We start from the raw sequence: 24921 nt of genomic DNA, 5'->3' as shown, positions 1-24921 counted from the left end.
TTGTTAATAAGCCCTGTCCTATGTAGCTGTTAGATACAAAAGAGTAAGTACATTCTATGTCCTTATGCTTCAACCAAGATATTTATGCTAGACATGCTCACGAGCACATAGAACGTTCTGTGTCCTTGTACTCGAACTAAGGTATTTACGTTCTTACTTTTCTAAGTCCTTTCGCAAGCAACTTCCTGTCCCTTCCATAGTTCGACTTCCTCTTTTCCTTTTGCTCCCACTGCTTTTACCTGTTTAGGAAAGTTTTAAGTTGTCAGCCAATTGAATTTAGTTTTAGATTGTAAAGTCTAGCTCCAGCCAACAGAGACCAAACACGGCAGTAAAGACAACCCCAAATAAGTAAAAGATAAATATGTCTGCTTTTCCTTTATTTGTTATGCTCTCGCAGCAAGATAGCTAACAAAAGCACCCTTTCTCTAGAAAGTAAAGATGGCCTTGCTAAGAGATCCTTTGTCTCAGTGCTGGTTTTTCATTGCAGCACCGAGCATCTGTTTCCAACACAGGTCTTGCAAATATCTTCTAGTTTTTGGCTTATCTTTTCTCTTCCTTGTGTCTTCTTCTTTTTGCTTTTGTTTTTGTGTTTGTTGGTTTTGTTTTGTTTTTTTAACAGGGTCTCTGTCACCCCAGCTAGAATGCAGTGGTGCAATCGTAGCTCACTGCAGCCTCGAACTCCTCGGCTCAAGTGATTGCTCTGCCTCAGCCTCCGGAGTAGCTGGGACTACAGGCCCACCAGCTAACTTTAAAATTTCTCTTGTAGAGACAAGGTCTCACTTTGTTGCCCAGATTGGTTGCAAACTCCTGGCTTCAAGCAATCCTCCTACCTGGGCCTTCCCAAGTGCTGGGATAACAGGCTGAGCCACTGCGCCTCTTCTCTTGTGTCTTTTGATGGTGAGAACATCTTGAGCTTAATATAGTCAAATTTATTAATATTGATTTATTTTTGTTTTATTTATGAAATTCTTCCCTACTCCAAGATTTGGTACATAGTATCCTACATATCTTCTCAAAGTATTACATTTCCCTCTTACAAGTTAATGCACGAAATTGCCTTTTGGAATGGTGGCCAATTTAGGGATCCAGTCTCACTTGTTTTGTATTCCGTGTGGTCTAGCAATTGCCCAAGCATCATTCTTTGATTTTATTTCTCCTTCCCCCAACTACCCCGCAAATCTACTTCTACCACAGATCGAGTATTTTGGGCTCTCTATTCTGTTTCATTGCGAAATTATCAGTCCCTGGGACAATATTACATTGTTTTCATTTACATGGCTTTATAATAATTCTTACTGCTCCAGAGATCGTCTCTCCTCACTTCATACTTCTTCAGGAGTACCTCGGCTATTTCAAGTCCTTTGCTCTTCTATATAAATGTTAGAAAAAGTTTATGAAATTCTACACAAAAACAGAATAAAACCAAAAGCAGAAAGAAATTATTGGGATGTTTTTCTATTTGCATCAAACCCATGGATAGCTACAGATCAGTTGGGAGAACTGGCAGCTGCACAATATTAGCTTCACATTGAAGGTAATGAACTGTATATTGATTGTTAATTAGCTTCATTTGAAGCTATGAACATGGGTTGTCTTTCCATTTATTTCAGTTTTCTTTAACTTTCAGTTAAGTTTTACCATGTTACACATACAGGTGTTGCGTGCCTTTAGTTAGATCTATTTCCAAGTACCTTAAGATTGTATTGATGTTGTGAATAGCATCTATTAAGAATTCTTGGCCGGGCGCATTGGCTCACTCCTGTATTCCCAGCACTTTGGGAGGCTGAGGCGGGTGGATCACCTGAGGTCAGGAGTTTGAGACCAGCCTGACCAACATGGAGAAACCCTGTCTCTACTAAAAATACAAAATTAGCCGGGTGTGGTGATGCAGGCCTGTAATCCCAGCTACTCGGGAGGCTGAGGCAGGAGAATCGCTTCAACCCGTGAGGTTACAGTGAGCTGAGATCGTGCCATTGCCTCCAGCCCGGGCAATAAGAGCAAAACTCCGTCTCTAAGCAAAAATAAAAAAGAATTCTTTTCAAATTATTTATTGCTGTTGTATAGAAAGGCAATCAATTTTTAGCATTAACAGAATCAGCCACAAAGTGACGCTCTATTATCATAGTGAATGATTTGCCTACATTTTCTATTGGGTTTTCAATGTAGACAACTGTGTGAATAATAACAGATATGCTTTTGCCTTCCAATTCTTATGCTTTAATTTCTTCTTCATGCCCTGCTGGCCTGGCGGGGCCCTTCGGTGTTGGTAAACGAGTGATAGTGGACATTCTTGCCTCTCTACCATGTGAAGGAACTGCTACTATATTCTAATGTGCTTCTACTAAATGTTAGAATGATGTTTGCTGCAGGTTTTCTTGAAGAGAGCCTTTATTAGATGAAAGACTTCCCTTTTGTTCCCAGTATACTAAGAGGTGTGTGAGAGATGTGCACGTGTGTTTAATTTAAATTTGTGACTCGGTCTTGAATTGTATCAATTTTTTTCCCACATCTGTTGAGATGATCATGTAGTTTTTCTCCTTTATTCTCTTATGCGATGGTGAATAATATTTATACACGTTTAGACGCAAAGCTTTCCTTGTATGTCTGGGTTAAACCAAATGTAGGCATTTATATTATCTTTGCGTGTGTGTATGTTTCCTGCTGGATTTAGCTTGCTAACGTTTCTCTCTATCTTCACACATGTGATTGGTTTATAATTCTGACCACTTGTACTACTTTTGTCTATTTGGGAATTGCTGTGGTCTGAATGTGTCCCCTAAAATTCCTGTGTCGGAAACTTAATTTCCAATGTCACGGGTTGGGATGTGGAACCTTTTGGGAAGCGTTTAATGGATGAATGCTGTTATAAAAAGGCCTTGCAGGCGTGGAATCACCCTTTTCCTTTTCTGCTCTTCCGACACGTGAAGACATAGTGTTCCCCCGCTCTGGAGGACGCAGCCCTCAACGTGCCACGTTGGAAGCAGAGAAACTGGACCCTGACCTACTGGTGCCTTGACCTTGGACTTCCCAGCCTCCAGAACTGCAAGATATAAATTTCCGTTCTTTATAAATGATCCAATCTGTGGTATTCTGCTATAGCAGCACAAAACAGACTAAGACAGGCATCAAGATTATTCTTGCTGCATAGATGAGTCGGGAAATAGTCTATCTTCTATTTTCTGGATGATATTTTTGTAATATTAGCATAATCTGCTATTTTAATGTTCGGTAGAACTTGCCCAGAAAACTGTATGTGACTGGGGAGGCAACATTTCAGCTTCAATTTATTTAATAAAGGAAAATTCGGCTATCAGTTCTCTTGATTTTTTAAACCAAATTATACTTTTCTAAGTATTTGTTTAATCTAAATTTTAAATTTTAGAATATAAAGCTTTTGATGAAATTCTCAGTGTCTTGTCTTTTTTTTTTTTTTTTTTTTTTTGAGATGGAGTCTTGCTCTGTTGCCCAGGCTGGAGTGCAGTGGCGCTATCTCGGCTCACTGCAACCTCCACCTCCTGGATTCAAGTGATTCTCCTGCCTCAGTCTCCCGAGTAGTTGGGACTACAGGCAGGTGCCACCACTCCCAGCTAATTTTCTGTGTTTTTATTAGAGACGGGGTTTCACCGTGTTAGCCAGGATGGTCTCCATCTCCTGACCTCATGATCCGCCAGCCTGGGCCTCCCAAAGTGTTGGGATTACAGGTGTGAGCCACCACGCCTGGCTCAGTGTCTTTTAAGCCTCTGTTTTATCTATAATTATGGTCCGTTTACATTCCTAATACTGTTTTTTCTTCTTTCATTTTACCTTCATCAATTTTATCATAGTCTTTCCCAAGAACCCAATTTCGGCTTTGTTGGCCTTTTCTGTCGTATTTTTTGTTGGTGGTGGCGCTGGTGATGTTGAGTTCTGGTCTTATCTTTATAAGTCTTTACTTCCCTCCTTGAGCTAATTCTATTGTTCTTTTTTTTTTTTTTTAACTTCTGATTTCGGAATTTTAGCTTGCTACTTTTCAGCTATTTTTCTTTCACGTACTTTCTCTATTGTTACATCTGACCATTAAAAGTGTTTTTTTTTAAGGCTGTACATGCAAAGCGAACCACAAACATAGGAGCCAGGAAACCAGAGAAGGAAGCAAACAAATCCAGCTTGTTGTGGGGTGGTTTTATTTGAGAACTTAGAGACAGAAGCATGGTCTTGGACAACTGTGAGACAGGTAGATCTCCACACTATTATCCCCCAGACTCAGGGATTACACACCATAAAGGGTACACATGCTTAATTTGATCAAAAGGCAGGATTTATGGTAGGCTTGTGTCCTTACACAAAGAACAATAGCTAAAATGAAGTCTGAGGGGCATTCCGGGAACCGGGGTTAATCAGAAGTCAACATGGTGGATCAGCTTCCAAGATGGAGTCACTTTAGCCCCCACACTATGACTCTGACATCTGCATTTCCCTCGCTGTTTATTTTGAGAATGTCTCTCTGCTGCCTTCATGCATCCCCCCAGGGAAATGCTGTAGATGCTTGAGCAGTAGCAGCAGCCTCCCTGTCCTGGGGTTATTGTTCTTTACTTTCTGGTAACATCCTAGGGCGGTGAACGCTACCGTCATCTCTTGAACAAACTTTCTCTTTATTTCCTGAGGCTATAAGGAAGAGACAAAGTGCTGTATCACCACATGCCACAGGTGCTCAAAATATCCACTTTGGACATGTGACCAGCTGCAGATGCGGGGATTCTAACAGCTATGTGTATATTACTTCAGTCATCACCCTTCCACCGCTTTATAGAAGGAATACCTGTAGCAGCGAACACTTTCAGTTTCGGGTAGGAGTCTGTCTGTATTGATATGACCCGACAGTGCCATCAGTTCCTGTGTTCCCTGTCTTGGGAACGTGCAATTTTCACTTGGCTAAAGGATAAGCATATATAGTGAGGGGCAAAAGGTGTGGACGGAGCCAGATGTCTTCACTTCCCCACTCACATCTACTCCGTCTCTCTTCCGCCCTGCTCTCTACCTTGGGAAGCTAACCTGTGTGGATTGTAACAGCCTGGCCCTAGGGCTTCTGGTTCTGTTTGGCAGTGGGGAACCCCTCCCCTGAGATCAGAAGGGGGAAGGAGAGGAGTGAGGGGTACTTGTTCCTCTGGTCCCCTCCCTGCAGGGTTACTTTGGGTCAATCTCACCCACCAGCCAAAGATCACCGGTGCTTCTAAGGAGGTCCTGTCTACACAATCCCCTCCTTTCAGGTTTTGTAGACACTCCTTCCCTTCATTCCTTTGGGCCCAGGAATGTAACAGGTCTGAGGTCCGATCCCTGGGATACTGAACTATTCCTCGAGGTTTTCCTGTGTGATGCCTATGTCTTTGTAAACAGTCCCTTTATTAAATGCACCTTGAATTATCTTAACTTGAGGATGCCACATTTTTCCTACTGGACATCTCATGATGTACCAGGAACAGGGTCCTCAAACCAAGAAGCACACTCCCATCCATTGCCTTTTTAATGACTTCTTCCAGGGTCCTATTCCTTTGGATGACTACTTGAGAAGTCTGTTTCTAATTGGGTAATTTTCCATTATCCCCTGTTCACCATTCATTGTGGATAGTTCAAGGCCCATAATTAACCAATTAGATATTCACCATATTTTTAATGGGAATGTTTTACTCGGTGTTATTTGCATCATCATCGTCATCACAATTACCGTCAACCCTTCTCTGTATTTGTCAGCAATTTCCCCACCAAGCAAAGAATGAACAATAGCTGAGTTGCGGTATTCAACATTTCTTTGGTATCAGTTCTTCTCAGTTATTTCCACTTTTAGCTGATAAACTTTTTGTGCAAGAATGAAGTCTTATGTCATCATTTTCTCATTAGTCACAAAAAATTCTGCAAAGCCTTTATGTACAGACTTGTTTGCAAGCATCCATATGGTGAGAGTCTGTGCCAAGCCTGTGTTAATGTTGTCTTACCAGCATCATTCCAAACGCTGTCAATTGTGTACATGACATTCTTAACACTGGACTCTTTCAGGAGTCATGGAATCTTAGGCTCTGTGACTGCAGCAAGCACACAGGCTGAAAAACAGTGTTTACCTTCCTCTAAAATTCTTTGCAGTCAGGTTCAAATGCACATATTCCCCTAGGGGAAATAAAAGCTGAAACTGCTTTTCCACAAAATGTTTGGGAAGGAGGTATGTGTAACAGTTTCCAGGAATGATAACATCTAACAACTGGTTTTTTGTCCAAGCCAGAATCCCTGCCATGAGTGTGTACCGCTGGTATGAAAAGGTTATTAATCAGTCAGAAAATACGTCTCTGGTTACCCATGGTGTCTAGTTTGTGTACTGACAGATAGTAAATTGGATGCATCCTACGAAGATGGTGGATGTTGACTTTTTCCATTTACCTCCGAATGTATCCTGTGTGTTCCTGTAGCACGTGGTACACCAAGAACAGTCAACAAGGGGTAAGCAGTTGGTGGACCCTCATCAGCCATTCTGCAGAGCAGTCTGATGCTCACTGCCAATTGATGGGAGCCAAGGTTTTCATCGGATAACATTACCTAGCAAATCCACCGATGCGATTTTCATCAGGTTCATTATCAGCAAAAGCTTTCCACTTCTGATTTTGACGTGTTCTTACTTCAGTTATACATAAAATCAAAGTCATCCTTCCAAAAGCAATAAAATATCAGGGAATAACAGCGACATGTATGGCTGGTAAGTGTAACTACTCAGTTCAGGGTCAAGGAGTGCCACCAAGTGAGCTCGAGCGCCAAGTCTACACAAAAGTGGACTGTGAGTCTGTGTAGACGTCCCAGCTGTCTTCTGGTGAGTAGTTTCCAGGAATATCATTTTCATTCTTTTTTTTTTTTTTTACTTTCAATGTTTTCATGACCTTTTATGTGTGTTTCATATATACGACACTTACATAGATTTAGATTTTTAAAAATTCAATCTTTTAACTCATACATCAAATCCATCTATGTTTATGGTATCAGAATTTCTGATAAATTTGGGCTTTTTACCAACTTACCTTTTGGATAATATATATGTGCATACACACACATATGCACACACATCGATACATTCATACCTTCTTTCCTTTATGGTTCTGAAAACGTGCCTGTTCATCCTTTTCTGCTTATTCATCTTTATGATTATGTTCTCTATTTCTTTAAATATTTCAGTCACGTAATTCAATAATCTGTAGTCCCCGGGGCTCTAAAGCTACTGTTTACTGCCTCTGCCTGTTCTCACTCACAGATACGGTGATCTTTGAGTATGAACCTCTTGCTTGATGTTAATCAGGGTAACACTCCTGTCAGCCTAAACTGGAAATACTTCACTCCAGAGGAGACTTTCTTCTGCTTCTGCTGAAAACCAGGAATGCCACTGTCTCAGGATCACCTCAGTGCTCACCTCCAGGGCCTTGGCCTGGGACAGAAGACCCTGGCCCAGCCTCCTGACCTCACGGCCTCCCCATGGCTCTGCACTCTGCACTGCCTCTGTGTGCCAGAACAACGCCCCAACCGCTCTGTATTCTGGCTCCTGCTCCTACCATAGTTTTTTTGGTGGGTGTAAGGGTAGCCGAGAGAAAGGAGAATAGACCAAAATTCAGGGAAGCAAGGTTTATTAACCTGCCGGGCTGCTCTGTAACAGTCAGAGGGGGCAGCCCTGAGCTTACAAAACGAGGGGTTTATATGGGGTGAGAGGGGCATAAGGGAGTGTCAGGACTGAGGTAATCTATCCACTGGTAACAGGCACAGAGATAGTTTGTCAACTTGTAACAGACCTACAATAGGTCATCCTGTGTCTTTTGTGGCAGCAGTCTTTTAAGAAACAGACAGAAACCAGGAGTTTTTTACAGATATGTGTCAAACAGGAATTTACAAGTATGGATAACCAACATGTTCTCCCTGTCCTCCCTTGAGCTGCCCAGATCAGGCTTTGCTTAATTGTAGCACGTCTGGCAGCCTTGATGTGGCACCTAGGTAGGGGTTCAGGAATGCAGCTGCAGAGCAATCAGAGTGGGGGAAGGTGTCAGCTTGCACAGTTTGTCCCTAAGAGTGGGGAGTGGAAGAGTCATCAGAAAATTCCTTTACTTCTTGTGAGGCTCAATTCCTCCAAGAATGTGTCCCAGCCAAGGTCTGGTTGTTTTCCTGCAGAACATTTTCTTGGTGAATGTGGTCAGGCAACAAACTAGAAGCCAAATAACTGGGTTTGGGAGAACACATCTTGCAAGGTCTTAACATTTTTCTTAAATGGATATTTTCTAGCATACTGTTTGGTTTGAATTGTATTCTCCCGTAAAAGACACGTTGAATTTCTAACCCCAGTATCTCAGAATGTGCTCTTACATGAGACAGAGCCTTTACAGAGCTAATCAAGTTAAAATGAAGTCATTAGAGTGAACTTCCTTTAATTTTTTTTGTAAAGCAAGTCTGCTTAACAATAAATATTCTCAGTGTTTGCTTATTTTGGAATGTTTTAATTTCACCTTCATTTCTGAATGATAGATTTTTGTATGTAAGATTCTTGGTTGACAGGAAATCAGCTGTTAGTCTTACTGAGGTTCCCTTTTATGTGGCGAGTCATTTTTTTCCCTTTCTGCTTTCAAGATTTTCTCTTTAAGTTTGGCTTTCAACATTTTGACTATGATGTGTTTAAGTGTGGCTTTCCTTGTATTCTACTACTTGGAGTTTGTTGAGGTTTTTGGATATGTAATCGGCGGTTTTAAAAAAAATAAAAATTGGAGGGTTTCCAATCATGATTTCTTTTCATCTTTTTTCTGTCTCTTTCTCTCGTCGCTGTCTGGTAATGTTGTTATGCACACGTTGGTGCACTTCGTGGTGTACCACATTTCTCTGATGCTCTGCTCATTTTTCTCCACTCCTTTTTCTTTCTTTCTTGAGATTGTATCATCTCTATTGATCTCTCAATTTGTTTATACTTTCTCTGCTAACATTCTTTTGCCAACTCGAACCTACTACTGAGCCTCTCTAGTGGATATTTTATTATTATTATACTTTAAGTTGTAGGGTACATGTGCAGATCGTGCAGGTTTGTAACATACATATACACATGTCTTGGTGGTTCACTGCATCCACCCCCTTGTCATCTACATTAGGTATTTCTCCTAATGTTATCCCTTCCCAATCCCCCCACCCCCTGCTATCCCTCCCCTAGCCTCCCACCCTTGACAGGCCCCGGTGTGTGACGTTCCCCTCCCTGTGTCCATGTGTTCTCACTGTTCAACACCCTCTAGTGGACTTTTCATTTCAATTATTGTTCTTTTCAACTCTAGAATTTCAATTTGGTTCTCTTTTTAAAAATCATTTATGTCTTTGTATTGATATTCTGTATTTGAAGAGTCATTGTTATAATACTTTCTTTTAATTCTTTACACATGGTTTCCTTTAGTTCTTTAAACATAGTCCTAATATGAAGTTGTTGTTTGCCAAGTCCAGCATCTGAATGCTCCCTCCAAGGGCAGTTTCTTTTGCCTGCTTTTATGTGCCTCCTGTGTATGGATCACACTTTGCTGTTTTTTTTTTTTTTTGCAATTCTCATAACTTTTTGTTGAGAACTATATTTGCCTGTTCTTGCACTGCTATAAAGAGATATCTGAAACTGTGTAATTTATGGGGAAAAGAGGTTTAATTAGCTCTTGGCTCTACAGGCGATACAGGAAGCCTAGTGGCTTCTGCTTCTGATGAGGCCTCAGGAAACCTTACAATTATGGTGGAAGACGAAGGGGAAGCAGGCAACTCTTATATGGCATAGAACAGGGGGAAGAGAGAGAGAAAGAGGAGGCGCCACACGCTTTTAAATGACGGGATCTCACTATCACAGCAGCATTGCCGGAATGTTGCTAAGCTATTTACGAGAAACTACCCCCATGATCCAATCACCTCCCACTAGGCTCCACCTGCAACCTGGGGATCATAATTAGACATTGGCTTTGGGCAGGGACACAGATCCAAACCGTATCAGGAACTGTCCTGTAGCAACTCCAGACACTGCTCCGCTATTCCCTCTAGGGCTTAATGCTGTTATTTGGTTTGTCATGTGTTTACTTGTTTAGTGACTTCACTGAACTAATTTTGTGAGATCTGTTTCCCCTACAATGTGCAGCTCATGATGTCCCTGCTCATATGTTTTCCTCTTGATTTTGTTTTGTTTTGCTTTTTTCTCTTATCCTGGCTTTCTAGAGGTTGTACTTGAGTCTGCATAAACCACTTATTGGTGAAAAGTTGTGCTTAAGCCCCCTTAATTAGATTGGTTTCACCCTTTACTTTTGGCTGTGAATGTGGTTTGGAAACATCTCTCACGGCTCAGGGTTCAACTTTGCCCCATGTTTAATCAGGAACTGATAGCCCAGCATTTCTTTCTCCAGTCACTCCTGAGAGTGACCAGCCTGGGCGTACCCAGTCTTCCAAACCACCAGGAAATGAGTGTAATTTTATTTTTAAGCCTGGCTTCCTAAGAATCCCCTTTGAGTCCGATTAACTTACTGTTCAGCCATTGTTTGTTCAGAGGTTATGCTTAATTAAGCCTCTTGAGCTAGTGTGTTTTGCTGATGGGTCTGTATGTGATTTAGGAAATGATTTCAAGTCTCCCACACTTTCCACTCTGATTTGTCCTGTGTGGGTGCAGCTCGGCATGGGAGCACAATCTTCTGAGTCCTCGGGGATGACTATAGTCCTAGAATCACCATTCTTGGTTATTTCCTTTTTTTTTTTTTTTGAGATGGAGTTTCACTCTTGTTGCCCAAGCTAGAGTGCAATGGCGCAATCTCGGTTCATGCCAGCTCCGCCTCCCAGGTTCAAGCGATTCTCCTGCCTCAGCCTCCCAAGTAGCTGGGATTACAGGCATGCACCACCACGCCTAATTTTGTATTTTTAGTAGAGAAGGGATTTCTCCATGTTGGTTGGGCTAGTCTCAAACTCCCGACCTCAGGTGATCCACCCGCCTCGGCCTCCCAAAGTGCTGGGATTACGGGCGTGAGCCACCACGACCAGCTTCTTGATTATTTCTTTACCTGGTTCTCTGTGAAATTTCTGGGCTTACGTTTCACTTGATGCCATTAGTATCTGATCCTTCCTTAATTGCTGGCCATCAAGACTTCCATTATTTTTGTCAACTTCTTCAGGATTCTTTCCAAATAGAATTGGTCCCCTAAGGAAAAGCTGTGGATTTCTCCATCCTGAAGTCCTGACTCTCTCCCTGGGCAGAACCTCTGTACCACGGCACCAGAGCTGGGGATAGGCAAATCAGCCTGCTTCTCTAGGAGGGATATCTGTTCTGTGAGTGGGCACTGGAGTGGAGGATGGTATCCCCTGATCTCAGGTTGGCCCTCTCAGCATGGCACCTGCCCTGCCAGGGAGTTAAGGTCTAGCATTCCTGGCCTGCTACGCCTGTTGCAGAGCCCTTGCCCCAGTGGTGGGAGCTGAGTGGGTAAAGGGAGTGTCATGGGTTGAAGTGTTATGTTGAAATTAAAAATGACATGTTGGCCGGGCGCGGTGGCTCACGCCTGTAATCCTAGCACTTCGGGAGGCTGAGGTGACTGGATCACAAGGTCAGGAGATCAAGACCATCCTGGCCTACATGGTGAAACCGCATCTCTATTAAAAATACAAAAATTAGCTGGGTGTGGTGGTACGCGTCTGTAGTCCCAGTTACTCAGGAGGCTGAGACAGGAGAATCACTTGAACCCAGGAGGCAGAGGTTGTAGTGAGCAGAGATTGTGCCACTGCACTCCAGCCTGGTGACAGAATAAGACTATGTCTAAACACACACACACGCACGAAGTCCTAAGCCCTAGTACTCCAGAATGTGGCATTATTTGGAAATAGGAGGTTTCTACAGGTAATCGAGGTAAAATGAGATCATTAGGATGGGCCCTAGTCCAACATGACTTGAGTCCTTATACAAGGGGGAATTTGGATGCATCAACAGATGTGCAGAGGGAAGACAGTATAAATGCACACAGGGAGAACGCCATGTGAAGACAGAGCGATACATCTACAAGCTTAGGAGCACCAAACGTTATTGGCAAACCACCAGAAGCTAAGAAAAGGCAGGGAAGGACTTCCCTACGGATTTCATAGGGAGCATGGCCCGGTGGACACCTAGCATTCAGAACTGTGAGACAATTGATCCTGTTGCTTAAGCTCAATTTTGTGGTACTTTGTATGGGAACCGCAGGAAACTCAGTCCTCTCTTCTGTGATGACCTGGAATAGTGCTTCCACAGCACAGACCTACAGAGAGAAGAGATTCTGGCAGCCTATTCCTCCTGGGGTGAAACTGCGGAAGGCTAGGAGCTGTGGGATGAGGGAGCCCATCTTCCTGGCTGCATCCATCCAGGGCAGAGGATCTGGTGTGGAGTTTCCATCACATGGGGCTGGGGGTGGGGGATGGGAACACGTGTGTCTCAAATGCCACCGACTTGCTGTTCTTACTGAGACGTAATGATCTCCATGTGCTCAGTGCCCTTAAACAATTTCTAGATACTTTAAATAGTTGATTTAAAGTATTTCTCATCAGTTAAACTGCTGTTTCCCGGGGGAGAGTGTCCACCAAGCTCCTCACACCCTCATTCTGGGAGTGCCACCTGTGTAATTTTTGGCAGATTAGGATAGAAGGAGATTCAGCTCAGAGAAGGCTATCCCGTCACTTTGTGTCCCCCTCCTCTTGGATGAGACCAGAGTCCTCCCCCAGTTCCTACTTACAGTGGAGACAACCAACCCTGAGACCTGCCTCCCTGCCCTACAGAGCAGCAGATACAGGAAGGCAGAGGAGAGCTCCTGGCGCTCATCACACAGCTGAGGGCTTGGCATGGGTGTGACCCCAGAGGGTACCCAGAGCAGATCATTTCCGTGGAGTGGGTGGCAAATCCCAGGAAAAGGGGAGCAGTGGGAGGGAGAAGGGGCGTGGCTTGGGGACCCTCAGGTTTCCCCCCACACAGGGACAGAGCAAGAAAATGGGGTGGTGGGATGGGGGTCTCAGAGCCAGGACCCCTGCCGGATATAAATGACCCACCCCGTGGATGCTCATGAAATGGTATTTTACTCCCCATGAAAGACCTACTCTGTCCCCTAGCCTGCCCCTTTAAGATGGAATGGTTTATTTAAATCAGATGTAAAGAGTAGAAAGAGACAGAATACAAGCCCCACAGGTCCATTTGCCTCGGAGACGGGAAGTCTGCCCCATCCTCCCAGGTTTTCCTGGTCCTAATCTCCTCTGAGGGCTGACGGCTCTTGCTGGTGACCCCTCACTGCTCCAGGGATGGCGTCAGCTCAGGGCATCGTGTTGTAGACCCTGTAGTTGTCCTTCTGCGTGACGTGCAGCTTCCAGGGGAAGAGGCGCTTCTGGGAGGGGAGGCTGCCAGCCTGCCGCACCATGAGCGCCACGTCCTCATCCGACAGCAGCCGAACCAGATCCCCCTCCGTGTCCCGGTAATTCAGGGCAATGTCCTCCCTCTGGAACTCCCGCCTGCACGGGAATGGTCAGGGTTAATCAGAGGGCCTAAGCATAGGAGAGGGATAGGAAGAGGGGTAAAAAGAATTTTATGTCCTGAAGCCAGGAGTTAGAAAAGACCAGAGCCTGATACAAGCCCGTATCATCCAAGTAATCCAACCTCCCATTGTACAGATAGGGATATTGAGGCCTAAAAGGGAGAAGAGGATGGGCGCGGTGGTGCATGCCTGTAATCCCAACACTTTGGGAGGTCAAGGAGGGGGGATCATCTGAGGTCAGGAGTTCGAGATCAGCCTGGCCAACATGGCGAAACCCTGTCTCTACTAAAAATACAAAAATTAGCTGGGCATGGTAGCACACGCCTGTAGTCCCAGCTACTCAGGAGGCTGAGGCAGGAGAATCACTTGAACCTAGGAGACAGAGGTTGCAGTGAGCCGAGACTGCACCACTGCATTCCAGCCTGGGCAACAGAGTGAGACTCTGTCTCAAAAGAAAAAAAAAATGCAGAGACTTTCACAGGAAATGAGTGGCGCAGCCTGAAATGTCTTGTGTGTAAATGTGCTAAAGGCTTAGGAGTTGTTATGAAGAAGAGTGGGCTTGGCTGGGCACAGAGTAGGGCTGTATAAAGCCTCAGAGAGACGCCTGCGTGAGACTACTGAGGAGAATCTTGTAAGGACAGAAACTGTCTGGCATGGCTGCGGGAAGATGCTCATTCTTCTACTTGGCTGGAGCGCCTAGAAATTGATCTGAGCTTTCTGCCAGTAATTTGACAGCGTGGGGCAGAAGCCTATGAGACTTGCAAACGCTTTGATCCCCAATTCCACTTTTTGAAAATCATTACAAGGAAATAATCAGATAAGTCATTGAATAGTTGAATGAAGATGGTCTGTACAACGTTGTTTAGAGTAGTTAAAAAAAGTAGAAGAAATCCTAAGAGGCCAGCAAAAGGGCAAGGCCACATTAATGATGTAGCCACAGAAAGGTTTTGCGCAGCCAAAGTAACCTTTGTGTGTGCATGTGTGTGGGGGTGCAAGTACTAAAGAAACCTGAGTGTACGTCACGTAATGAGGGGGTAAACTAGGAGGCGATTTCACTTCTTTGTACCTTTCCGGCATGATTTCTGACATTTTTTTTTTTATATAATGAGTTGGAACAAATTTTATGGTCAGAAATGTCACGATGAGATTACCATTTTATAAAAGAACATCTAACAATGTCCTGGACCTGGGGAGGTGGTGAGTCCCTGATGGTGGATGGTTCAAGTCCAGGCTTTTAGCCAGAGAGACTTTAGCTCCAGCTGCAGATTTAAATTCACAACCTGTGTGAGCTCAGCCAAGTCCTCCAGCCTCTCTGCAGCTTCCCAGCTCATCTCTAAAGTGGGGAGATGCCACCTAACCTGCAGGCTGAGCTGCAGATAAAACGAGAAGGCAAAGTACATGCAAAACCCCCAGCACCTTCATACTAGTGCTTGACATTTCTCCCTGCTTTCCCTTCTCCAGAGAGTCTGAATCCCCAGCCCCGTTCCCAGCCCCTCACCTCATGAGCTCCAGCAGGTCTTTGAATAGGGGAGTGCTGTTAAGATCTTCCTCCACTGCGATGTCCCTGTGGGGGTGACAGGTTGGGGTAAGGAGGCATCAGGCTGGAAGTGGGGTATAGGGTGGGGGAAACGGTAATGAGGCTGGCCAAGCTATCCTGAATGTTGATGTCTTGTTACAGCGTTGTGGCTCATCTGGGAGCCACTGCGGGCTTTGGAGTGGGAGAGGGACCCATGGGAGGGTGATATGAGGGATGGTGGTGGTAGGGATGGCAGGAAGGCCAGACAGGCCCCTCCCTCCAGGCCACAGACTTGATGGTGCTGATGGTGTCTTCATAGTAGTAACAGCGCAGCCAGTTGGTGGGGTCGTCCTCCTCAGGGAAGTCTTTTAGGATCTTCACGAAGGAGAGAGGGAAGATTCCTGTGGCTCCCCGGACAGTGCCCTGCAGAGGAAGGGAAGGGAAGACCAGTTGGCGAGAGGAGAGGCAGCAGAGCCACGCCTCGGAGCCCTCGGCCCCGTTCTAATGATGGGGAAAGGCAGGCGAGGTCCGGGTCTTCTTCTGTAGAGGGAGGAGAGAAAGCAAGGAAGTTCATTGAGCTGGTCACTTCTAAAAAGACTTATATTTAGGTTTTGCAATATGTCAGAATCTGAATTTATATGGAAAGCTGCTTTTATCTCACTCATTAATTCACTCATTCATTCAACAAAGAATTCTTGAGAACCAGCCACGTGACAGGCTCTGGGATCTCAAAATAGATAAAAGTCCTTGGGTTGGGTGTGGTGGTTCACACCTATTATCCCAGCACTTTGGGAGGCCAAGGTGGGTGGATTGCCTGAGGTCAGGAGTTTGAGACCAGCCTGGCTAACATGGCGAAACCCCATCTCTACTAAACATACAAAAATTAGCTGGGTGTGGTGGCGCACGCCTGTAGTCCCAGCTACTTGGGAGGCTGAGACAGGAGAATCACTTGAACCCACTGGGTGGAGGTTGCAGTCAGCCAAGAACACGTCATTGCACTCCAGCCTGGGCAACAAGAGCAAAACTGTGTCTCAAAAAAAACTCCTTGCCCCAGTGGAGTTTCCAGTATGATGAGGAATGACAGGTCATGCCCACCTGTGAACAGTGACCTATCCAGTGAGTCAGATGGCGGTAGGTGTTAGGGAGGGAAATAGAACAGAGGAGGAAGAGGATGATGGGTGGTGAAGGGCCTGCTGCTGATCCACTCACTCATTCGTTCAGCAGATACAACTGCGCCCCTCCTCTAGACCAAGTAGCCAGAAACCAGACCCAGACCCAGCCACTGCCTGGCCTTTGTGCACACATTCTGTTCATCTTCACAACGACCCTATGGAATATGGATTCTTCACATGCCATTTTACAAACATATTAACCAAAGGCTCAAAGTGGTCCCCTCCCTACCCCCTGCCCCTCCTTCAGCCTGAGGCCAGAAGTTTGCCAGCATACTGATAAGTAGGACTTTCCAGAAAACAGGAAGGCGATACATGTTTTTGATTTCTGGAAAGCGACCCAGAGATACCCTTCAGGCAGTGGTAAGAGCCCTGAGTTCCTGAGACAGAAATCTATGATTAGGGTAAAATGGAAACTGCTGAATTGGCGAAACCAGTGGCCACTACTAGCTCCTCTCCAGGGCCTGGATGCCAGGGACCCAATTCAACTTTTAAAGGTCCTGGCACCCCCAGGGGCTGACCCTGCCTCTGGATCTGTCCCAGAACCTTCTTCAGACACTCCCCACAAGAGCAGTAAGTCTAAAGACAGGACCTAATACAAAAGGCCTGCCCCAGGCGAAGGTCAAACACAGCCACTTCCTACCTCCACTCACTGAGTCAGAACAGAGCCCTTCTGTGGGTGTTACTGGGACAAAGCAGTGACTGGGAAAGGCCCTGGCTTCAAAGTTTCATTTACGTCTCCTAAGGACCCTAGTGCCTGGCCAGGCGCCACGCATCCGGGCTCTGGGGCGAGCCCTGGACATCTATCACCTCCTTTACCCCTTCCAGGAACCCGATGAAGAAACATTTACAGAAAAGGAAACCACAAAGCTTGAGTAAGTTTCCAAAGGTCCGCAAAGCTAGTGAAACACAGAGCTAGGAAATGACCCAAACAGGCTGGCTCTGAGTTCACGCTCTTCACCAGCAGCTTTTATTGCTGCGGGCAGGGTAGGTACTGTTGTCCCATATTATGCAAGAGGTTGCGATTTCACCCCCCAGGAGCAAATGTCTGGAGAGCTATTGATTGTTGCAACTCAGCAGTGCTGCTGGCATCTAGTGGAGAGGCCAGGGATGTTGCTGAACACCCTGCAATGCTCAGGACAGCCCCACAAGGGATCATCTGGCCCCAATATCAATAGTGACCCAGCTGAGACATGTGTTGCAGACCAAGAAACTAAACTCAGTAGGTTAACTTACTTGCTCTAAGCAACCCAGTTTTTCAGGGTCAGAACCAAAGACAGGTGCATGAGCTCCAGAATGTTCTGCTCCCACCAGACACCTGCCTTCCCACAGGCTGTGTTCCTGCAGGCTCCCCAACCTGCCTGGATCTCCAGGACTATCCTCAGATGGCACCTCTTCCCTGAGGCCTTCCGGTACCATCCTCAGTCTCTGTCCCCACACAATGCCTGAAGCAACATCACCTCCAGCCTCACCTCTAATCTCAGCCTATTCTTACCTTCATTCTCACCTCCAACCTCACCTCCAACCTCATCTCTAACCTCACCTTCATCCTTAACTCCATACTCACCCCTATCCTCACCTGCAAACTCACCTTCCTCACCTCTATCCTAACCTCCATGTTTACCTCTAATCTCACGACCAATCTCACCTCCATCTTCACTTCTAATAATCACCTCCAATCTCACCTCCACCCTCACCTCCAATCTCACCACCCTTATCTCCATCCTCACCTCCACCCTCACCTCCAATCTCACCTCCACCCTCACCTTCAATCTCACCTCCAACCTCACCTCCACCCTCACCTTCAATCTCACCTCCAACCTCACCTCCACCCTCACCTTCAATCTCACCTCCACCCTCACCTTCATCTTCAGCTCTAATCTCACCTCCATCCTCACCTCTATTCTCACTTCCAAACTCACCTCCAGCCAGTCTTTGTTGATCCGACTGAGGAGGAAGATCACATCTCCAGCTTTGAAATTCAGCTCCAGTTTGCTGTTTCCAGTGAAGTCAAATAGGGCCTAGGGAGAAGCGTGCAGTAAGGAGAGAGGGAGAAAACACTCACTCACTGAGTTCCTATAGAAGTGCCTTACATACTCTAGTGTCCCATTTTACAGATGTAGAAACTTTGGCTCAGGGAGAATAAGTGACTTGTCTGAAGCCACCTCATTTTTTAAGGGAGGAGCTGGGATTTGAACCCACATCTCCCTGACTCCAGGATGGGTGCTCCTTCCAGACCTGGTGGGGGTGGGCACACAGGGAAGGGTTCAAACTCTCTAGACTAAGTACCCACACTGGTCCCCAGGCTTCATCGTGAGCTGGGCCTTGTCTGAGTCATCTCTGCAGCTTCTGCTTAAGGCAAGACCGACTCGGAGGAGGTCCAGGCAAACTGGCCGGATGAGAGTCCGGATGGAAGTGTTCTCTGGCTCTTCATGCCGGTCACATTTCCCTCCCCTCAGCTGGGCTCGGGGACCCTCAGTAGCAGAGGATGCAGCTGTAGCCCCTTCCTTCCTCCCGGTGCCCAGCACTGTCCCAGACACACAGCAGTGCCCAGCAGGAGGGGCCCAGTGGTGGCAGGTGGGCCAAGACCGATGCCCGCGGGGTGAGAGCCTGGCCAGTGAGGGTACCTCTGCTCTCGGAGCTGCCAAGCGGTCAATGCTGTTGCCTTGTGAAGACACGCTTTTGCTGTGAAGAGAGAAGAGGGGCTTGTCAGCCCTGTGATTCCCTAAGAGCCCAGCTTCCTGCTTCTGTGTCCAGAGGAGCCCCTGCCAGGAGTGGAGAAGGCAGGGGAGAGAGAAGATGCTGCAGTGTGGCTGCAGTTGCTCCTCCGGGCCAGCAACTTGTCCCCAAATCCTCACAACCACTTTGGAGGTGGGACTGTTCTTTACGGATCAGGAAGCCAGGCTCAGAAAGCAGGTGGGGAGGCAGCTACACGCTCATTCTGTGCCTTTCATTTTTGTCCGTTTTTCTGCTCCCACAACCAAGCTCCGATGTAATGTGACTGTTCTAATTTTTCAGCTGAGGAAACCGAGGCTTGGAGAGGTGAAGGGCCTTGCTCTGGGGCCTGTGGCTGCCACGTGGCACAGCTGGAATTAAGATACACCTGCCTGTGTGCACAGGGGAGATGCCAGGCATGGAGAGGACCCTTGGAGACACTGGTGGGTGAACGTGGAGGGAGAAGCTGGTGGGGAGCTCAAGAGCTCCGTCCTGCTTTCCCAGAATTCTTAGTAGCAGTGACCTGGGCCTCGGAAGCCCAGCGGTCTATAAGTGGCTTGAATTTTTGGTAGGAGGGATGGGCTTTTTGGAAAAATGGAGCAGCAGCATGCCCTGCCAGTGTGATAGAACCAGAGCCACAGCTGGCCCCACGGAGCTACAACACACCAGAGAGAAGGCATTCCCAGAGACACTTAGGGAATGTTTGTGGATGGAGCAGCTCTTCTGTCCTCTCTGCCCCCAACTCTTTCCAGGCACCCAGAGCTTCTGGGCCACCCCAGTGATTGCACCAAACTCTCTGGAGTCAAGATCCCAGTCCTTGTCCTCCAGTCCTCATTATCACAGTGAAAGGCACACACCCTCTGTCCCTCTAAGCCTGAGCATAACTTTCCAAACCCATCTAATAAACCAAGTCATCCTGAAGCGTCCAGGGATAGGGTTGATCTGTATTTTCCTTCTCTCCTTTTGGGGAAAAGAGATGCTTTTCCAGCAGGGTCCCAGGGCTCTGGCCATGTGGGAGCCCAGGGGCTGGTCACTTACACTTTCCGGGTACGCGGGCGGAGCCGGCGGAGTGCCTGGGGCACCTGCTCCGAGTCATAGGGCGACTGGTAAAAGAAGATCCGGACGTCCTCATCCATCAGCACCCAGACTGGAAGGCTGAGCAGATTCTGTGTGGGTGAAACAGCAGGACCAGTGGGGTGGTCAGTAGAAAGATCGGGACCCCTCAGCCCAGATGTCCCATCCCCAAGCCCTGACCTTAGCCCTCCTCTCTTTACTAATGTATGATGCCTGATAACAGAAATGTATTGTTTAAAAAAAAAAGAAAGAAAACTCAACATGCTGAAGGTAACATTTCACAAGCTCTGCTCCTGGGTCCAAGATCAGGAGAGGGACCATGGGCTTGAGAGGAGTCCATTCGGAAAAGACTTAAAGTTCTCCAGAAACAGCAATAATGGTGATGACAGGTAACATGACCTGGCGGTGACTTTACCAGGTGGATGTCATATGTGTGCCCTTGCCCCATCTCATGACATCCTGTGGGTTAGGATTAGAGGTGAAGGGATCTGCCCAAGGCCACACAGCCTAGCAAGGGACAGAGCTGGGGCACCCAGAGCCATCTGCCACTAAAGGCTACCCCACAGCTCAAGGTGAGACAATAGTTGGTGGCGTTATAGCCTACAAAATGCTTCCTGATATTTTAATCTCGTATCATAGTTGGAGAAACTGAGGCTTGGAGAGGGGAAAGCACCTGGCCAGGAGAGCAGAGCTCTGGGGCAGGACCTGGACTTGGGACCCAGTGTCCTTGTTCCATCCAAGCTGGTTACACCACCATGATGCAAAGACATTGAAGCTGTGAGGCTGTGAGCACCCAGAGCCTGGCGGGGTCATCTCACCAAGCTCCAAGCACACAGGTCTGGGGACACGGAGGTTGGCTTTGGGTGCTGAAACTCCAGAGGCACCCAGAGCCCTGCAGAGAATCCCATGGGGACAGCAGGATGAGGTGGGGTTGGGGAACTTTGTCCCAGATGAACTGGGGATGCAGAGCCCAGAAAAGGCTGTCATATGGGGACAGCCTGGGAGGTGTTTAAGGAGCCAGGGGCTCCTGGGATCGAATCCCAGCTCTGCCTGTCACCAACTGGGTGGCTTAGGGCAAACCTGGCTCCAGATGGTCATTAATAAAATGGGGAATAATAGCCTCTCCCTCGTGGGGCTGTGTGAGAATTAAATGAGTAAACATATGCACAACCCTGAGAACAACACCAGGCATACAACAGGTGCCCACCAGAGTGAGATATCATCGTTACTGCCATTTTCATTACAGTGAGGCACAGTGAGTGAGAGCTCAAACCCTGCAGTCACAGAGATGTGAGTTCAAATCCCATCGCACCTACTTAACTTCTCTGTCACACTGACTTCACTTCTCTAGCATCTAACTCACAAGTGATTGAGGGGAGTAAATAAGATTATTCATTTATCCATAAACGTGTATCAAGAGCCTCCTGGTTGCCAGTCAAAAGTCTTCACACAGTTCCAGGCAATTGTCATTAGCACGTGATTCACATTCTTCATGAGGGCAGGGTGAGACCAGTGGGTAGGACTTACAGAGAGTTGGGGGCTTTTCTCACAGCTGCCCAACAATAGGACAAGCAGCCTGGGTCAGGGCAGAGTGGTAGTGAGCTCCCCATCTCTGAGGGTATGCAAGCACAGGATGGGGTTGCCATGGCTGCACTGACTGATCTCAGGAACCCAATCGGATACAAATAGGCTGAGACAGATCCTCTGGACTGCTGTTTGCTAAGACCAGGTATGGAATGAGTAGCCCCAGTTCCCCATCCTTGCCTCCTACCTTCTCTTCCTCCTTCCCTCCCTCCCTCTAGAGCCCACTCCCTCATTATAGCCCAGGGGGAGGAGGGTAGAGCCTCAACCACCCTGAAGGAGCAGTTGTCACATGCCCCTTTGAGGGGAGACACCACCAGTGCTAGAGCCCACCCAATTTCCCTCCCTCCCCCTTCCCTGCTCAGAGCCCAGGATTCCTGCAGCTACCTGCTCTCTCCTCATTCCTCCCACCTCCTCTGCCCTCCATCTGCTCCCTCCCACCACCAAGAATCAAAGATCTCTCACATTCTGGAAGCAGGTTCACAGTTTGCAAAGCACTTTCTCATCCTGTTCCTAACAGATCCCAACTTCACTCCTGTGATACCAGAGGGCACTGCCCCATTTCACAGGTGTGAAAACCAAGGTCTAGAGAGGATGGGCAACTCACCCCAAATCAACCAGCCAGTCCATGTCAGAGCCAAGACTAAAGAGACTAGTGCTCTTCAGCCCTGAGGATGCCCCTGGGCTGAGAGGACGGCTTCCCTTGCCAGCTTCCTGAGGTCGCTATCAGGCCTCTAGTGATGGAGTACTGACGGCCACCTCATGAGGAGCACTGCCCCTTTCCTAGATGGCTCTGGCTGGTGGAAGTCCTTTCCTGACCATCTTGGCCTCTGCCTTTAAGATGCTCCTTCTTCTATGCTCTTATCTCATAGAGAGGCAGAGTTTGCAGGTCTGAGAATACACAAGGGCACCCAACCAAGACCCATGAGTGTAGCTAAAATCCAGCCCATGCTCAGGTGAGGGGGTGTGTTGGACCAGAGAAGGCTTTCTCTAGTTTGCACAAAGATGCTATAAGAGCAACCTGTGGCCTGCTTGGCCACGCCCCATGATGGAGGCACACATATGCCTCCGTGTGATCTCATGATCCACCTGTTGGCATTCCCTCGAAACAGTGGGTACCTCAGGGGCAGGCACTGGATGGAATTCACCTTTGTATTTTAACGCCTGGCACAGACTTTCACCTGTGGGCTCGGAGCACTAAATGAAGACCTGTCAGTTCCAAGTGTGGCTCCTACACCTTCTCCATTGCTCCGGTGCCTATCCCTGGAACCCTAACAGAAAAACCCATCTTGTTTTTCTCCCCAGGCCAGGACTTTAGGGATTGAAGATGGGGCCACTGGAGCCAGAGAGCCAGCCCTAGTTCCCAAAGCCACACCCAGGGATGGTACTTGGGCTCCCCACCAACACTCCATGCCCTCCCACGTGCCAAGGTGGCAAGGCCCGCTGGTACCTTCATGTAGGCGTTGAGGGCAGGTATCCGCATCTCAGCGATCTCCTGTTTCACACCCATGTAAACTTTGGCTGAGGAGAAGCAAAGAGCTGTCCTAGGAGCCTGGCCCAACATGGCCCCAGGGCTCAGGGCTGCCCCTGCAGGCCAGGAGTCCTGGCCAGAGCCCCTTCCCGATGGCTCGGCAGTCTTCCCTATTACCTTTTCTGGTACCATCTCCCCTTCCAGGTTTCCTCCTGTGAGCTGTGCTATCACCAGCTGCTATTTTTCTTGTTTTATTTTTTGTTGTTGTTTACTGCCTGCTCATCCAAACACACACTCTCACACACACACACACACACACACACACACACTCTCTCTCTCTCTCTCTCTCTCTCTCATGCACCCGACTCTTAGTAGGAAGAGAGCAGGATTTTCGTCTGCTTGTTTCACAACCGTTGCCCCCTCACCCAGGACAGTGGCAACCCTGGCTGCACATTCAAGCTACCCAAGGTGTTTGTAAATATCTCACTATGTAGCACTTGCCCCAGAGCAATTAAATCAGAATCTCTGGGGGTGGAACTCAGGAACCAGGATTCTTTCCACCTCTCAGACACTTCCATATGCCACCAAGGTTAAGAACCATGGGCCTAGAATCATGCCCAGATGAATTAATATATGTTGAGTAGATGAATGAACAATTCCTCAAGCTCAAGGCAGAATGTTCTGGAAAAAAAGGAAACATGACAGGCAACCGAGAGACAAATGTCCCCTCCAGGAGCCTCCAGGTGGGCGTACTGGTGGGACCATTCACCTAGAGAACCCCCAGGAGGAAGCAAGCCTGAAACTGCCTGGCTCCTGGTGTCCAGGAGATGGACAGAGGTGCTGGTGCTGGTGCTGGTGCTGGTGGTGGTAGGAGGGTCTGGGCTAGAGCTAGACATTTGGGAGGTAGAAGTAAGAAGGTGACAATTAAAGTCCCAGACATGGGTCAGTTTGCCAGGGTGAGTGTTTGGAATGAGAAGACAAGGCAGGGGACAGAGGACGTCCCTTCAGAGGACGCCCACCTTCCAAGGAGCGGCAGAGAAGGTTGATTCTGTAACAGAGACACTGAAGGATTCGCCAGTAAGATGGGAAGGGGATTGGGAGGCACTGGTGCCTCGGGAGGGTGGAGAAAGCTTAACAGAGGAGTGGGGGCATGAAGATGAGGCCTGGCACTGCCCACGGAAGCCAGAAGTGATGGGTCATGGCCCACCGCACCGAGAGGAATTTCAGTGGAGTGGTCAGAGCTAAGCCAAGCTGAGGGGTTAAGGAGAGGATGGCAATGCCAAGGTGAGACAGTGCATGAATTGTCAAGGTGCAGTGCAGGCCAAAGGAAGAACAAAGAGATCTTTGGGGACCCTGGGGACACGGAGGCTCGGGGAGGCTTGTTGTGAGAACGCTGTTTCAGGGCTCAGAATTGTTTAAAGACAGAAGGGGGTTGAGGCTGTGGAGACGCTTAGTAGAGGGAGTTGGTATATCAAGGAGAAGATGAATATCAGGGTCAGAACCAAAGACAGGTGCATGAGCTCCAGAATGTTGTGCTCCCACCAGACACCTGCCTTCCCAAAGGCTGTGTTCCTGCAGGCTCCCCAACTTGCCTGAATCTCCAGGACTATCCTCAGATAGCAAGGAAAATGGGATTGTCAGTGGAGACCCCCAAAAGAGAGAAGAGGGAAAGTGATGGAGTCTGAGAGGGGAGGCTGGCTTAGAGCAGGAAGACTCCTGGGGGAGCTTCGAGTTCCTTGGTGGTGCTGGATAAGGAGGAGCAGGGTCATAGGCTGAGATAGAGAGAGAGACAGAGATACAGAGAACACAAGCTGGAGGCAGGGGCGGAGCTTGGCGAAGGGTCCCTGAGGCTTGGGGAAGGGAGACAATGGTTTC

At 47.5% G+C, this 24921-nt stretch overlaps 1 protein-coding gene across 7 annotated transcripts in view; it reads right to left on the bottom strand.

The window, feature by feature from the left end:
* Positions 1-13108: 13108 nt before the first annotated feature.
* Positions 13109-24921, bottom strand: part of NCF4 (neutrophil cytosolic factor 4) — a 95088-nt gene continuing 83275 nt past the window's right edge. For 6 of the 7 annotated variants that reach the window (XM_012476360.2, XM_064368000.1, XM_064368001.1 and 3 more), the window contains 7 exons: positions 23026-23096; positions 19959-20086; positions 18833-18890; positions 18128-18226; positions 15329-15459; positions 15019-15084; positions 13109-13497 (listed from right to left, as the gene is read on the bottom strand). In XM_012476360.2, the coding sequence (XP_012331783.2) occupies positions 13302-13497; positions 15019-15084; positions 15329-15459; positions 18128-18226; positions 18833-18890; positions 19959-20086; positions 23026-23096 (749 nt within the window). In that variant the 3' untranslated portion in view covers positions 13109-13301. Of the gene's footprint in view, positions 13531-15018; positions 15085-15328; positions 15460-18127; positions 18227-18832; positions 18891-19958; positions 20087-23025; positions 23097-24921 lie in introns of all 7 variants that reach the window. The other variant, XM_064368002.1, reaches the window with a different exon arrangement.

The sequence above is a fragment of the Aotus nancymaae genome, unplaced genomic scaffold, assembly GCF_030222135.1.
Source record: "Aotus nancymaae isolate 86718 unplaced genomic scaffold, 86718_ANA_hifiasm-v0.15.2.pri h1tg000076l, whole genome shotgun sequence".
Lineage (NCBI taxonomy): Eukaryota > Metazoa > Chordata > Mammalia > Primates > Aotidae > Aotus > Aotus nancymaae.
The sequence above is the reverse complement of the archived record's forward strand: the minus strand, read 5'-3'. Positions and strand labels throughout refer to the sequence as shown.